The sequence below is a fragment of the Vulpes vulpes genome, chromosome 13 (assembly GCF_048418805.1).
Source record: "Vulpes vulpes isolate BD-2025 chromosome 13, VulVul3, whole genome shotgun sequence".
NCBI classification, from domain to species: domain Eukaryota; kingdom Metazoa; phylum Chordata; class Mammalia; order Carnivora; family Canidae; genus Vulpes; species Vulpes vulpes.
In genome coordinates this window covers 69,773,078-69,788,865 of record NC_132792.1, presented here as the reverse complement: position 1 = coordinate 69,788,865, position 15,788 = coordinate 69,773,078, and the positions used below count along the sequence as shown (strand labels likewise).

Sequence of the window (15,788 nt, the reverse complement as noted above, 5' to 3'; positions counted from 1 at the left end):
AATAATCACATTGGATCTGCATTATTTATTAGTTATTACATGCTCAAGTGATTCAAGGTTGTACAATGCCTAAAATCATTCCAAAGCAAGCATACCTTTTGTCTTTTTAACTCTGACTGGATTACACAATGCATATATTTGTATTTAGTTAAATTGCTAAGTTTATTTCACACATTCCATGAAAGAGACATCAGCCATCCTCTTGATTTCCAACCAGACCAGCTTTCTTTATGCGATCCCCTGTAAGGGAGTAATTTGCTGGCTCTTCCTGATATAAAAGCTACGCAAACCTTCAGCCAGATTCTCAAACCTTTTGGTTCCCTAGCAAATCTCTAGTACTCTCTGAATTCTCTTGGAAGACTTCAGAATTCTGGAAAGAGAAGTAGCTTGTAGAGGCACAAAAGACAGCAAGAATCTCAATTTCTGTCAATAGCTTTCAAATTTGGAATGCTTTCCTTTTCTTTTTTGCTGTCTGGTTACTCACCTTTCATTTGTAGGCATATTCTCCAGAGTACGCTTTCCTGTTCCTGCCTCCCACCCCTGCTTTAATTCCTAAATGTTTTCTGGATTTTGTGAAAAGCATGCAGCTTGAGGAATTTTAGGTGATGAGATTTCAGTGTTTTTTCTTTTTTTTTCTTTTTCTTGGAGGAGAGTTTACAGAATTGACCCAAACCAGCTGAGAACCAAGAAGCAACCCTTTTCAGATCAAGTACCCATCTGTTTAGTCTTGGAGCTTGTGTGACTCTTAGGGCAATTCTCTGTCATATTGTACGAAGAAAGAAAGTTCTTAGATATCAGGTTTTTGTTTGCGTCAACCAAAGAAAGGTAGAAATAAGGATTGGTTACTTTAATTTGCTGCTAAATGAAAAGTAGGTTTGGCTTTATTCATGTCACTGTAAAAACTAAATAATAAAGTATTCACACCAAGCGTGAATTTTTTTTTTTTGCCAGCAAAAGTTAAAACATCAAAGAAACCTCTTTCGAATACTAACAAATTTACTTACAAACACCTATATTTATTATTTCATAAATAGGCGCAACAGGTTCCATAAAAAAAGATTAAATACAGACACAGTATGAAGAAACAATAATACAGAGCCATATGTAAAGGTTATAATTTAGCTGTTTCCAATCTGTTTCTGCATCTAATAAAATACCAGGTAAGCATTTGGCAGTTTTATACATAAAAGGACTTAAATGACATTTACTAACCATTACACAAAAGTGATACAAAAAAGCAATTTTTCTGCAGTACAAAATAAATGTGTTTGCGCTTCCCTTAACACTAGTTTCTTTTTTGTCTGGTCAATGAGACAAAGCCAATTTTGTTTTTAAATTAAAATCATTTGGGAATACGTTTTCTTTTTTTCAAATATTTTGAAAATATAGAACTATTAGTCAGTTGTTTTAAAAATGAAGTAAAAATATGAATGTTTGCCAATTTAACCCCTATTGTGAAATCAATAAACTGGAATGAGCCAGTTTCAAATTACAATTTAGCTACAAAAACATTCACATTTTATACTCTAGGAGAGTGTGACATAGATGCTATTTACAAACTTGCTATGATTGCTACATCAAGCCATTTAAAAAGTCTTTAGTAGTTTCATATAAACACCCATTATGAAAACCAATGGAAAATCCAGGACTTTTATCCGAGACATCTACAGTTGCTAAGGCAGTTACTATAGCGCAGCACTTCACAGCAAAAAACCAACATAAAATCTGAATGGTCCAAATCTCCTTCAGGGAAGAAGAAAAACAATGTCCATAAGGGATTAAAAAAATAATAAAGAAGCATGACTATTTCTTCCAGAGTGGGTGACCCACAAGCTCAAATGGTCCTAAGTGCTTAGCAACTTGTATTTTCTAATAAAATGGAGAACTGCCTTGGCTGTACAAAGCAATCCACGGTGAAAAGACTTCCCTGAATTCCTCAGTGGAAAGAAGAGGTGTTCAGACTTTCAGGTAAGGTACAGTGCTTTGTCCCTCTGCATGCCCCTGTATGAAGAGAAAACAGACAGGCAACGCCCTGTTACAAGACTAGAGCTACAGGTGACCGCGGGGGTGGGGGGGTTGGAGGGGTGGAGGGGTGGGGTGGGGGGGTGGGGGTGTGTGCGTGGCTGTGGATCTGTTCCAGCTTGAGGGATGGAGAGGGGCACCGGGGATGGGCCCAGGCAAAGCGGGCAGGGATCTACAGGCATTTCTTTATTCCTGGAATGGCCAGAGCTGCTTAAAGACCTCTGGACTGGTGTCTCCTGCTTTCAGGAACAGGGAGCGGGTCCAGATCAGCTCTTAGGAAGCAGGGAGGAAGGCCGAGGGTCCCTCTGCGAGGGAGCAGGGCGCGCGGAGCCTGCTGTGAGGCCCGCGGTCCACCAGGTGGCGGTGGCCCGCCGCTTACCCACTACTGCAGTAGTCGTTATTCCAGTCCACCGGCTGGGCGGGAGGGTTTCTGCACCCAGAACGCACATACTCCATTGCTTGGGTTACCACTTGTGCAGCTGTGGATGTAGGATTGATTATAGTCTGATAGTCGGGTTGAAGAGTAAATCCCTGAAAGGGAAAGCACATCCACAAATAAGGATCAGAGTGCCTTTTTAGGAAGAGAAGCCCCTAAATATTTATCCATTGTTTGCAAACACAACTGGTGCCTTTTGCAAGGGCAAACGTATCCAGAGGGCCCAGAAAACTTAAAACAAAGGTAGAAAAGAAGTGCCCACAGGCCCATTCTCATCTTTCCTTCAGTGAACCATGTGTGAGAAAACCTTTAATTATATACTCTCGAGCTGATAAACTGAATTGAGAAACAATTTAAGATATGGAGAGGCCAAACTCAATCAGAACAAAGGGAAAGAGACCTAACCCCTCAGTTTATGTTTTCCATCAAACCTAAGGATACATTAATAGTTAATCCCCAGAATATGCAACAGAATCTTTTTTGAAGGATTCAGGCAGCAGGTGGCTGAGTGTTTTATTAGACTACACCTATTCACATATTGTTCTCGAAACCCGTTTTCTTCATTCAATCACAAAGGGACCATCTGCTTCTTCTTTTATTTGTACTTCTTTCTCAGCTAAAAAATTTCAACCAAAGCTTTTTAACAGTTGTTGGACTAATATAAGGAAAGAGATTCAAAGCAACTTGCCACTGGAAAACACAGAGAAGGAAAAGTCTAAGACAGAGCAAATATTTTTTAATTGAAAAGTCTATTAACTGGCAAATAATAATCAGACTTCAGGAAGATTCCTCTAATACACTGGTATGGTGAAGTGTTGACTTTTAATCCTTGCAAAGCTATTAAAAATTCAAGGACAGAATCTCTGAAGTATATAGCTATATCTGGTAAACAAAAAGCATTATACACTAAGATTTATTTTTAGCTTATCTGGTGAATTTAAGAGCAGCATAGGCAAGCTTTGCTGGAAATGACCAAAAAAAAAAAAAAAAAGCAACTTAATTAATCTCGTGGTTGTCTCTTTCTGCTGTGGATTTTATACATGGTTTTTAACCACAGAAAAATCAAGAGATTTAAAAAGGAGCCATTTCCCATTTACTTGCTTTGGAAGGCATAATATTGAGTTTTTACTGTTTTTGCTTTTGTTTTTGTTTTAACTCAGCAGTATGATCAGAGGATTGATTTTTAAGGATATTTCCTTAGACTCTGATTCCTGTTTCAGTGTCCCTTGGGGAAACAAAGGTACCTATTATCAAATGTCTTCCATTCTCCATTTTGGCTTTAAGGTATTAATTTATTTTCCATTCCAGTGATAAAGACTGCAAGCCAATGTCCACACTAACTCCCACCAAAACTGTGGATGAAAGACAAACCTTTGAATGATTAGAAACACATCACTGAAAGGTAGAGAATTCAGCTAGCCTGGCTATTTGACTTCACGCAGACTAAAAGGAAGAGAATGTTCCTCATTTAACAACTGGTTTGTGGAAAATACGTATGTTTGTGTAGACAACCCTGCGGCTCAAGCCATAAACATTTTCCAAAAGAGGAAAGTGAAAAGTAAGAAGCATAACAAGATGTTTGATTCTCCAGTCCTTTCTTGGCTGATTTTCTTTCTTTGTCCAGACCAGGTTATATCTCTGTCACACAACGAGTCCCACTGGCTTCGATAAAATGTATTCATTCCATTATGGTCCTAGAATATTATCTTTTTTTTCTTTCTTAAGTCGGCTCCATACCCAGTGCAGAGCCCAACGCAGGTCTCGAACTTATGACCCTGAGATCAAGACCCTAGCTGAGACCAAGAGTTGGATGATCAACTGACTGAGCCACCCTATAATATAGTCTTTGTGGGCTTATCATCAAGCTCACTTGATTTTTTTCCTTAGGGTCTAGTGTGTTACTGGGGAAACAGCAGGACAAAACTATTAAGGAGAGGAGCCTTCTGTTGACTTCCATTTTAGCCCTTGTCTTAAAGCCTCCGGCCGTGGGGACTTGCGATCAGAGAGTGTGTGCATTGGTTACTGGCTATTCTCGGGTCTAGCCTATAGTAATGGCTGAATAAATCATATTTTTCAGTGAATAAAGTTTAACACAGAGTACTGTTGGGAAGGCACGGAGTGTATAAATGTGTAAATTCCAGGGCCTTTCCTATGTTTTTTTTTTTTTTTTAAAGATTTTATTTATTTATTCATGAGAGACACACACAGAGAGAGAGAGGCAGAGACACAGGCAGAGAGAGGGAGAAGCAGGCTTCATGCAGGAAGCCTGATATGGGACTCGATCCTGGGTCTCCAGGATCACAACCTGGACTGAAGGCAGCGCTAAACCGCTGAGCCACCCAGGCTGCCCCTTTCCTGTGGTCTAATGCAAAGTTTTCCATATTGGGTTTTTGCACAATGGACAAAACATAACCTAAAAGTAAACAAGTGCCAAAAAAAAAAAAAAAAAGAGTAGTTGGAAATATCCTTAGTTAGTTGAGAGAGCAAATAACAAAAACAAACCAACTCCCTTCTACCCAACCCTACACAAATCACAATCAACAACAGAAAGCACCATTGCTTTTTTCCCATCAAATGAAAATGGTTCCTCAAGGTTGGGTAAGAGACTATCAGGAGAATACTAACCTTCGAGCTATTAGTTTAAGATTAAATGGGTAACTCCAGTTTATAAAATCAAATTTATCTGTCATCTACAAAGTTCAAAGATTGAAAATTCAACTAACCTCAATGTCTAAATTTAATATCAGTAACATCAAACCAAGGATCAAGAAAAATATGAGTAAAGCCTGAAGTAACATTATTTTACATGCTCTTGATTTGGAAAATGCAAACTTTTTTTTTTTTTTTTTTTTTTTTTTTTTTTTTTTTTTTACTAATAAAGAGCTCTAGGTTGAACCTAGAGCTAAGAACGTTTTTATTATTGATGTAAATATGAAACAACAGTGATGATATACATTTTTGGAAAATGTTTGCTTAGCGGTCTAATTAAACAAGGCTGAATATTTTGCATTTTAATGCTCAAGAGAAAAATCACCAACTGTTTCGTAGCATGCCTGGAATTTTAAATTTCATTTTCTGGTGCCAGATTGAAATAAAAATAGAAAACGTGATAAAGATTGATTTGATGTCAGAAGGGACATTTGCTCTTTAATTAGATTTCTGTAGCCCTAGCAGTTTTGTTGTGCCACCATTGCAAGTCCTAAAAAGCCTGTAGCACAACCAAACAGTGATCCTCATATCCACACTTTACTGGGAACTAATTTCATTTCCTGCCTGTCTGGAGAGGTATTTTCAACAGGCATCAATGTTTTTGTCTTCGCAACTGATTTATTCATCAATCTCAATGTGATTTTTTTAAACCTTTAAATTACACCCAAATCCTAAAGCAGCTGTTTATTACATGAGGAAATTGAAAATCTGTCTGTGTGATATCATACAAAGATTTTTTCTTAAGGTTATAAAGGAAGTTGACAGATATTAATGATTTTTTTTCTCGTGACCTCATTCGACAATATAGTGAACAGAAAAAAAAAAAAAAAGCAAGGAAACTGGACCAAAAAAAAAAAAAAAAAAAAAAAAAAAGCAGCTCCATGGGTTTGGTGTATAAAATATTATTCTAGAAAAAATGAAACTATTATTCCTGGTGAACTATACAATCGTTTTTGTAGGATATATTCATTTTTCAGAAGGATAATAAAATAGCTAAAGTAATACTGAAATATGAGATTATTTTAAAAATACGGTAGCCATTTACTTGCTTTCTCTCTCTCTCTCTCTTTCTTTCTTTTTCTTTTTTTTTTTTTTTTTTTCATGTGAACATGGCCCCTGCACCCGGAAGCAAACATCTTCAGGATAAAAACCAACTTTGAGAACTTGAACATTGGCCTGCAGACTGTGAAGGTTTTAATAAATTGAGTTACATCATGGCTGACAACTTTTTAATCCTGATTTTAGATTATCAGCTTGTTGCAGATGTCAGTCTCTTGACCTGAGGATCCTACTCCAATGACCTGCCCATGACCCTGACCTCATTCCCCATGGCTCTCCCCTAATTCACTGTACTCCTCACTGGCCTCCTTCCCAGGTCCTGGGCCAGCCCTGCTCATTACCAAAGGGGTCCTTCCAGCCTTAAACTCCTCTCTACTTCTGGCCTCTCCTGGTTTTCCCTACCCACTCTTCCTACATCCATCTGTCCATTCATCCTATATCTGTCAGTCTGTCTATCATCTATCTATCTATCTATCTATCTATCTATCTATCTATCTATCTATCATCTATCGATCTATGACGGAATGAGAGAGAAAGCAGGAGCGGAGAGAGGGAGAAGCAGACAAGCAGACTTGTGGCTGAGCAGGAAGCCCGACCCCAGGACTCTGGGATCATGACCTGGGCCAGAGGCAGATGCCTAACCTACTGGGATACCCAGCTCCCACCCCCATCCCAACCTTCTGATTCAGATAGGCTGCTTTCTCTTCTCTGCCTTCACTTGTCTCTGCCAGCCCTCCACAGGGGCCTTCTTTATCCATTTTGGCTAAAGGCGCTATTTCTCTGCACAATCTGCAGTTTGAATTCCTGTTCAGTTTTTTTTTTCCCCCCACAAGATCTTACTAATTTATCTGTTTATCTTATTACCACCACTACACCACCACCACTCTCCAACTCTGATGTCAGCTGCATGGGGACAGAGGCCTCATTACCTGTTCTCATTTACCATTTAATTTCCAGAGCTTAGACAGTGCCTGGCATATGCTAGGGGTTCAATTAATCTTTTCTGAATAAATGCAATTAAAAAAATGCTTCCAAAGAACGGAGATTCTACAAACTAACCTATGACATCTTCTGGTATTTAAACATTTCTGTTACTCATTTTTTAATTGCTTACTTGTTCATTTGTCCATTCAACAGTGATTTCACTTCACCCACTGGGATCAAGGCATTGTTAAAAGTGATGTTAGTCACTGTAGTCTTTTAGCTATTTACTCTGCATTTGGGGATCATGCCATTTTGTCTTCTATTATTAATGTAGATTGAAATCAGGTCCTACCATCTCGGTAAGAATACTTTTTGAGATACACTAATAGAACTGACTTAAAGATTGATGAATAACGTGTCCAATGTAATATGTTCTATTTTTTCCTATTCAGTTCTGATTCTCTATAGAAAGACAAATCTCTTGAGTTTTTTACACGTGGCCTTATGTAATTCTGAAATGTCTGAAAACTACTCAGGATCACAGCTCGCTCATCCAAGGCGTTTGTATAGGTTGAGAAAGGAACCATCTCAGAGCAGATATATTAGAAGAAAGTGTCCTTTCTGGAGAGAGCTCTAGCCCTCAACTTGGTGGTGGGGACTGTGCTTTCCTTATTCTTTTCTCTGGGAAGAAACAGACTCATGCTAGAGCGTGGTGAGCAGAACACCTGCCCTCAGCCACGCAGCACCACAGGCAGGAGTCAATCCAACAATGCAGGGTTGAGTTCCTCAAACTATTCATTCTTTACACAAACACTACTGGCTCATTCACATGCAAGGACACCCAAGAGTGTCCCTTTTATTGTAAGTGACCTCTGCTAGAAAGAGTGGAAATTTGGCCCTAAGAATGTCAGATACCACTTGGACAAGGCATGATGCCGGAAGTTGACTTTTCCCCAGTCTTCTTCCCTAGTGAATCGAGAGCTAGTCTGTTGAATATGGATAAGTAAGACATCAGAGCTTTATCAATATCTTTGGCTTAGGGACCAGGTAAGACTTTGGTGAAGAGACTTTGGGCCATTTGCGCTCTATCATTTTAATCTTAGAACTAACGAGGATTTAAAGGCTGTCCAAAATCTTGGGAGACACATTTTCTAAGACAAAACTGGTCATAGTCTATAAGAATGACTGTGAGAGGCAGCAGGCCTAGCAGAGAGAAGAATCCAGGCTCTGATTTCTGAACAGACCTGGGTTTTAAATTCCAGCACTCTTATGGGCATATGACTTAACTCCGCCAAGCATGAGTTTCCTTGCTTGTAAAATAAAGATAATGCTAGTTCCTGCACTATAATTTTTCTGAAATTAAACACAAGGTAAAGTAACATATTAAGATTTGCTATAGTAAGCTCTCATAAATCTTGCTTACAATTATAATAAAAATAAATTTTGGGGGAAGCACTTGGGTAGTTGGTTAAGTGACTGACTCTTGATTTTGGCTAAGGTCATGATCTCATGGCTTGAGAGATTGAGTCCTCCGTGGGGCTCCACACTCACTGGGGAGTCTACTTGAGATTTCTCTCTCTTCCTCTGCCTCTCCCCCAATTCACACTTTCTATCTGAAAATAAATAAATAAAATCTTTAAAAAAATAAATTTTGGGGTAGTATATTTGGTTCTTTTTCTTCCTCTTCTCCACCCCACCCTGGTCCAACTATAGACTCAAATTCCACAGAGGGTTAGATATCAGTTCTCAATAGGAAGCTTGTGTTTGCATATTTATTTATAGCTTTGGGAACAACAGAGAAATTGGATTATAAAAGTGATAGATGAATTTGAAATGATTTGTAGATTTTACCTTGATTTACAGATTTAAAACAAGTTTTCAGGATTCTTGACTACTTCATGTTGAGTTTTGTTTGAACCATTTGCTCATTTTAAAATTTTAAAATAACACCAAATCCTAAAAGAAAATTGGACTTCAAAGGACAGTTAAGCTAAGATCACACACAAATGGTTTCAGTGATTGGGGAGTATAGACAGAGAGGCTTCCAAACTTCCTGTGCTTTCTGATTTGTGCAGAAGCCATATATCCATTTTTAAATGAAACTCCAGTTAACATTTTTATTTCTTAGTACTTTAAAGGTTGTATCAATCTGATATTTCTGAACATCCAAAAACAATGGGTCTTATTTCATTTTGCAGCATTTATTGGTTGGATTCAACAGGCAAACCAAGCAAGACTTTCCAAACAATTTTTTTTTTTTTTAATGTAGAATCCTCAGGCCCAAAGAGGTCTTTAGTAGGAATTGGTGCCTCAAAATTTCAAATGTACTTTACTCAAGGAGCAGAAAACAAGGAGGGTGATTAGAAATGTGATTTCTGGGCAGCCCCGGTGGCCTGGCGGTTTGGTGCCGCCTTCAGTCCAGGGCGTGATCCTGGGGAACCAGGATCGAGTCCCACATCAGGCTCCCTGCATGGAGCCTGCTTCTCCCTCTGCCTGTGTCTCTGCCTCTCTTTCTCTCTCTCTCTCTCTCTCTCTCTTTCTGTGTCTGTCATGAATAAATAAATAAAATCTTTTTAAAAAAAGAAAGAAATGTGATTTCTAGAAATGTGGTGAGAAGCCAGCGAGAGATTAGGAAAAGAAGAAGCAATCCATTGTTGTGATCGTGTAATACCTAAACTCACCACCTGTAAATTATTATTTTTCAGAAAAGAAGCTATTTGTTGATTATCTTCCATTTACTCTCCATTAAACAGAACAGAACACACATATTCCCCCTCTTTTGCCAGAAGAGTCCAGAGTGCGAGCACATACCTGCTGCATGGTCGGTGAGTGTAAGGCAGACTGGACCTGCATGGGGAGCTGGTTCCCAAGGGGCTGCTGCATGGCGAGTGGCTGGTGCTGCTGCATGTTGAGATGCTGGTGAAGAGGTGGGCTGATCTGGAGGGGAGGAGGGGGGGACACGGCCATGTTCGCTATAGAGACAGTCACTGGCATTTGGTTATTCGGCTTGGGGGCTATGCTCCTGGGGAGACTGGGATGCATAGCAGTTAGGTGAGGATTCATTCCTGGTTGTTGGTGGTAGTGGGAACTTAGGTACAGAGCTGAGTGGGCCTGGCTGGGCCCATGGAACACTGACGGCTTTGAGTTGATCAGCTGGGGAGGTTGAGATGTCTTAACATCAACAGGTTCACTGTAGCTCTGTTGAGGAAACAAACAAGAGCAGAGGTCAGAGTCGGACACACGGGCTGCTGACTTCTAGCAGCAAGGTGCTCAGTGAGTGTACGCGGGACCTCCCACGGGAATCAGCACCTGTTACTCTTCTTGCCTCTTATCTAAGAAGTCCTCCACCATTATTTGTAATGCAACTTATACAAACCTGAGCTTAATTTGCCTCTTTGTGAAATCTAAAACGATCTCCAGGGCACCTGGGTGGCTCAGTGGTTGAGCATCTGCCTTCAGCTCAGGTGGTGATCCCCGGGGTCCTGGGATCGAGTCCCACATCAGGCTCCCTGAAGGGAGCTTGCTTTTCCCTCTGCCTCTCTCTGTGTGTCTCTCATTAATAAGTAAAATCTTTTAAAAAACAACAACAACAATTTCTAATGACATTTTTTTTTCTTTATCTAAATGCAAGCTCTAACTTGGTGGCTTCTCTCAGCATGCAGACAATGAACAAGATGATGGTCGTGGGGTGGGGGTGGGGGATGTCATCAGTGCCTTGATCTGAAATACAAGTATAGCTCACTTGGAAAGTAATTCAGTTCAGGGGTTCTTTTATTGATTGTATGTTTCATTTTTTATGTTTCCTTTTTATATTCTTAAGGAGCCTTGGCCTAGATATTTGCACAAAGAAAACAAAGCTGGTTGATGGAAATGAATATGGGAAAAGGAGTTCTGAAATACCTTTCTGAAGTCATATAAAACCACATTAATATAGCTTCTAAGTAACCATAGAATTCATCTTGATTTTTTAAAGAAGTTGGTGATGAATTGTCCTCCATAATGAACAGGATAAAAATAATCTCTCTTAGAAATTTTTGACTCCATCAAAATTAATATAATTTTGCCCTATTTTTTTTTATACCTTCATGAGGCCATTTCCTAATAATCTTTTCATTGACTTAAAAACTAGACCTATCAGTGGGAGCTGAAAAGAATCAAGAATTAACCCTGAAGTATTTCTTCCGGGGCAAGAACCTACCTCCTACTTTTGCTGAGAGGAAGAGGTTAATAAAATAAACAGGGAGAAGTGAAAACAGCTGGGGAAGGAACATACTACCATGTCCTTCTGGAAAAAAAAAGTTGCTTTGTCAAAACAATGTCTTGAGGATGCAAATATCCTTATTCTGCAAACTTGATATCATGCTTATTGCATTTATGAGTCAAATGAGTTCTTGGTACGGTCTGTGGCAGGGTTATCTGAAAACCTCTTGCAACACGCAGCACCATCCATCAATGGACCTGCCTGTTAGGGACACTGGTCATCATGCAAGATGACCCGAAACACAACGTGGGAACTTCATTTCAAAAGTCAGCCTAGAACACTGCTAGCAGTGCAACTCATTGTTCCCCATTAGTGTAGGAGAATGAAATGAAAACCACAATGAGAACCATGGTGTGTCTATGTGCGGACTCAGAAAGACAGGCTGGGGTAAACCAATGATCAGCCCCTTACAGTCTCTCTCCAGAGGAAGGACACAACTGACCTCCATGAAAATATACAAAGCTATGGAATCTGGGGTCCTGGGAACCCCCCTGAAGAAACCTCTCCTTATAATATTTATCCCTGTGTCCATTTTGATGCTGCCTTATGAAACAGGAACAGACATTCAGACTCCCTGTCTTCTGTATTAACATTAAAAATGTCAGAAATTGTTCACACATATTTTTAAGGGATGGCTTTGGAAGAAAGAAGCTTTGTGAAATGCAGGATTTAAACGTTGCTTTCAATTTAAAAAAAAAGTAGTTTTTTTTTTTGTTTTTTGTTTTTGTTTTTTTGGTTTTTTTTTTGCTTCCACTTAAAAATTCTTATTGCTGATGTGCAGAGTAGTGAACAATTCAAGGGAAAGGTCAAATAGGTTAATTCCGGCTGTGTAAACAGTGACTAGTTCTACATTAGAAGAACATGTATTGCAGTGATATGCCTCAAAAATCATCCCATATATGCCAAGAAGATTATGTGTTGATTGTGTGTCTGTGTGGTTAAGTCATCCGGGAAAGTGGTTTCATTGTGTTTACTGCCTCCTCCTTAGCCTGCTGCACAAGGGCTAATTTCCTACTTAGTCACATACTGCATCAAGTCCCTACAGGAAAAGAACTATTACACATGATAGATATCTATAAAATTTAATACATGTGAGTGCATCTTTATTTCTTGCTTTATAGATGTTTTTAATTTAAATAGAAGAAAAATCACTCACATGGCCCATACTATCAAAGCTCTGAAATACGTGGATTGTAAAATGTCTTCATTTTTATTTCTCTAGCCAATAATCACCTCGTTATCAGGCAATACTGTCCATATAGAGTTTAGAGAGGTCACCTGAACTTGTATATGCATGTGTGTGCATATAAACAAAATGCTCTGAGGTGCGTATGACATGTTGTTCAGACATAATCATACCAACATCCCGGGGATTACAGCAGTGTGATTAAATAAATATATTTGTTAAATTGAACAACCTTCAAGAAATAGACTTAGGCTGCATATAGAATAGAAATGACTAATCCTGGTGAGTCCAGACGCTTGGCCAGCAGAGGGGTCAGCTTCGTGGGCCTGCGGCCAGTCCTGGCAAAAAGTTCCAGGTACAACACCCACGTCACACCTTGACACACACAGTTTCTACATTGTATTGGGAGGTGGGATTTGTGGAAAAATAAATGTCTTAGACAAAACAAGGTACAGGATAAAACGTGTAGGGGGAAAAGTGAGAGCCTTCAGTATGCTAATGTGTGTTGTGAATCTCCAGCTGAGAATTACAGGAACCTTTTCTCAATGGGTCATTTCATGAGAATCGTCTTCAAGGGAAAACACTAGTTCAGAAGAACCAATAAATTACAAATACACATTTGAAATGGCAAATAGAACTACATTTCAATTTAAATAGTCCTCTCTTGCCTGAAATAAGCTAATTTCTGTTGCCTCAAAATGCATACTTAAATTACACAATCCAGGTGTAATATTACACTAATTTATAGTTTCATGATGCCTGGAAAACCATCTGCATAGTGTATTTCATATTCTAGGCTAAGGACAGTGACACAATTTCTTGAAGGAATTAGGAAGCTGGGAGCTTCCCAATTATAGCCTAGAAGAGCTAAGGCATGTACTTATTAATGGTTTTCTACAATGGCAAAATCAAAATAAATAATGAACCAAACTCTCCTGAATTCCACGTTTGGAATAACAGCATGTAGTCCACCATATAGAGAGATGACAGATTCTTTCAGAGATGGAGATATAGAGCCATAGGTACATAAAGATAGATTCCAACCTAATCTGAGATACTTTTTGCCAACCTTGTGAAGACTATTTTCTCACGGTAATTACACAATACATGTCTGTCTGGCTATTTGTCATTTATCTTTTCCACACTAAGGCATGTAAAGATCAGTAATGCCAAACCTATTTCGAACTAGTACTTTTAATCCCTAGACAGACTACCAGCAAATAAATAAGACTCCCCCAAATGGTAAGTTAAACAGCACTCGAAACATAATTTTTAATATGGAGGGAGGAAGACTTTTGGGAAGTTACATGTTTTCCCTATATTTTCTAAATTGTTGAATATGACAAGATGGATAACGTGTCCAGTGCCTAGCCATGTGCCTATCCACGATAGAAACGCCAGTAGAGGCTCTCTCCCTGTATTCTATCTTTATGACAATAGTCCTGCATCATCAAGGAAGGGATTTCTGTTATGGTAGAAAGTTGTATCTCTGTGTCACATGCGTCTGGCATAGTGGCAGGACATAGAGAATGCAAACGTGTTTGTTGAATGACTGAATGACTGTTCTTGAACAAGACTCCATGCTGTCACTGTTGCCCTTGCTGAAACTCCCTACAAGACATGCCATTCCTCTTCCCATTCTTCTTTCCTCACCCCAAAGGGATGAGGAAAGATCTGAAACCCTTGAAAGCTCACAGAATATCAGAGTGGTCTTTTCCACTCTTTTTGCTGTCAGCATGAACCATACATTTCCAGTAGTGATGAGAAATTATAACACTCTGTCCTTTGGTTAGATACCCTGCCCTTTACTCTCCACTGGATCTGGGGTGGATGGTGGGCCACAAGGAAGCTATATTTTGAGATTTTGTTTCTTTATGTGGCAAAAAACCTGCTTCTGGCTTCACTTCTGGTTAATTCTTAATCAGACTAATACAACAAACTGTCTATTAATTACAGAGCTGCTTTATTGCTTCGAAAGATAGGTAGAATAAGTTCATTTGCCACAGCAAAGTGCCATGAATTCATAATCTGATTAAACCGGAATATGAAGAAATCACAAATTTAATCTACTCTGTCACTTTCTTCTAATTAAACTATGAAAGTAAGGCTACAATTTTGCAAATCAATTAGATTGTTTATGAAGATCTCTATACCTACCATTCATAAATTAAAAGTGCTCTCTCATATAAACGAAGTAATTTAGACTAGTTTCTATTTTCAAACACACTAACCACCTTTCTTTGGAGGTGTGTCCTTTGGGTAGGTTACCTGGCAAATGTGATTTTACCACTGTATACACAACTGAAAATCTACCCCTGAATCTGGCATTTTTATGGGAGGAATGTGTTTTTCTATTAGTTTCTGAGTAAGTTCTATTTCCTCGTTGCTTTTAGACCACCGATTATGAAAGATGTTTTCTATCAGCAAAATGAGCGTGTGTGTGTGTGTGTGTGTGTGTGTGTGAATAGAGACCTTTTGGGTCTTCTCAATAGAATCTTCCACAAGAGATACAACTCTATAAACCTTAAGATACTTCTTATTAACCATGTTGTTGATTATCTGAGATAGTTTCAATCCCATTTACTTTGTATAAAGCAGACAATACTGCATAGTGTATAAATGCCCCCATTCTGGGACGATAAGTGCTATAAAAATGAGACACTGACAAAGCAATTGTTATTTAAAATAGCAAAGTATAAACACAAGACATAAAACTCAGTGGAAGCAACAATATAGGAGTTGTTGAACCAAATCAGATTAATAGTCCATCTAATTTGATTCTTGTTTTCAGCACTGACCAATACTTGATGCACTGGAAATTAAACAAAATTTATGCACCTACTCAATCGTGCATTGTTACTTCCGAAAGGAAAATTCTTCCTGGGCCTTGCAGGTGATTAACTTACACCCTGAAGCATGAGATTTTATTATCTTTAAATCACGATCTGGGCTTACAGAGCTGCAAATTTTATGTTAACAGTCATAAAATAATCCATCCCATTTTCAAATTCAGACCCAGTATTTGTCTCAATAGCTCACCGTGGCATGAGTTCTGTAAGTTATTTCAAACAAAGGAAATCATTTCTCTTGAATTTATTATCCTTCAGTTGAACTTAATGTTGTGATTCTTTGGTATTGGCCATGGCAACAGGGAACTTTCCCAATTTGACTCAATCTTATCCTCCACTGTA

The 15,788-nt window shown here is 38.8% G+C and overlaps 1 protein-coding gene across 3 annotated transcripts in view; it reads right to left on the bottom strand.

Moving 5' to 3' along the window:
* Positions 1-851: 851 nt before the first annotated feature.
* The window catches only part of TOX (thymocyte selection associated high mobility group box), a 298,639-nt gene continuing 283,702 nt past the window's right edge, over positions 852-15,788 (bottom strand). For all 3 annotated transcript variants that reach the window (XM_072734682.1, XM_026011811.2, XM_072734683.1), the window contains 3 exons: positions 9,962-10,348; positions 2,402-2,553; positions 852-2,001 (listed from right to left, as the gene is read on the bottom strand). In XM_072734682.1, coding sequence (XP_072590783.1) covers positions 1,965-2,001; positions 2,402-2,553; positions 9,962-10,348 — 576 coding nt within the window. In that variant the 3' untranslated portion in view covers positions 852-1,964. The remainder of the gene's footprint in view (positions 2,002-2,401; positions 2,554-9,961; positions 10,349-15,788) is intronic.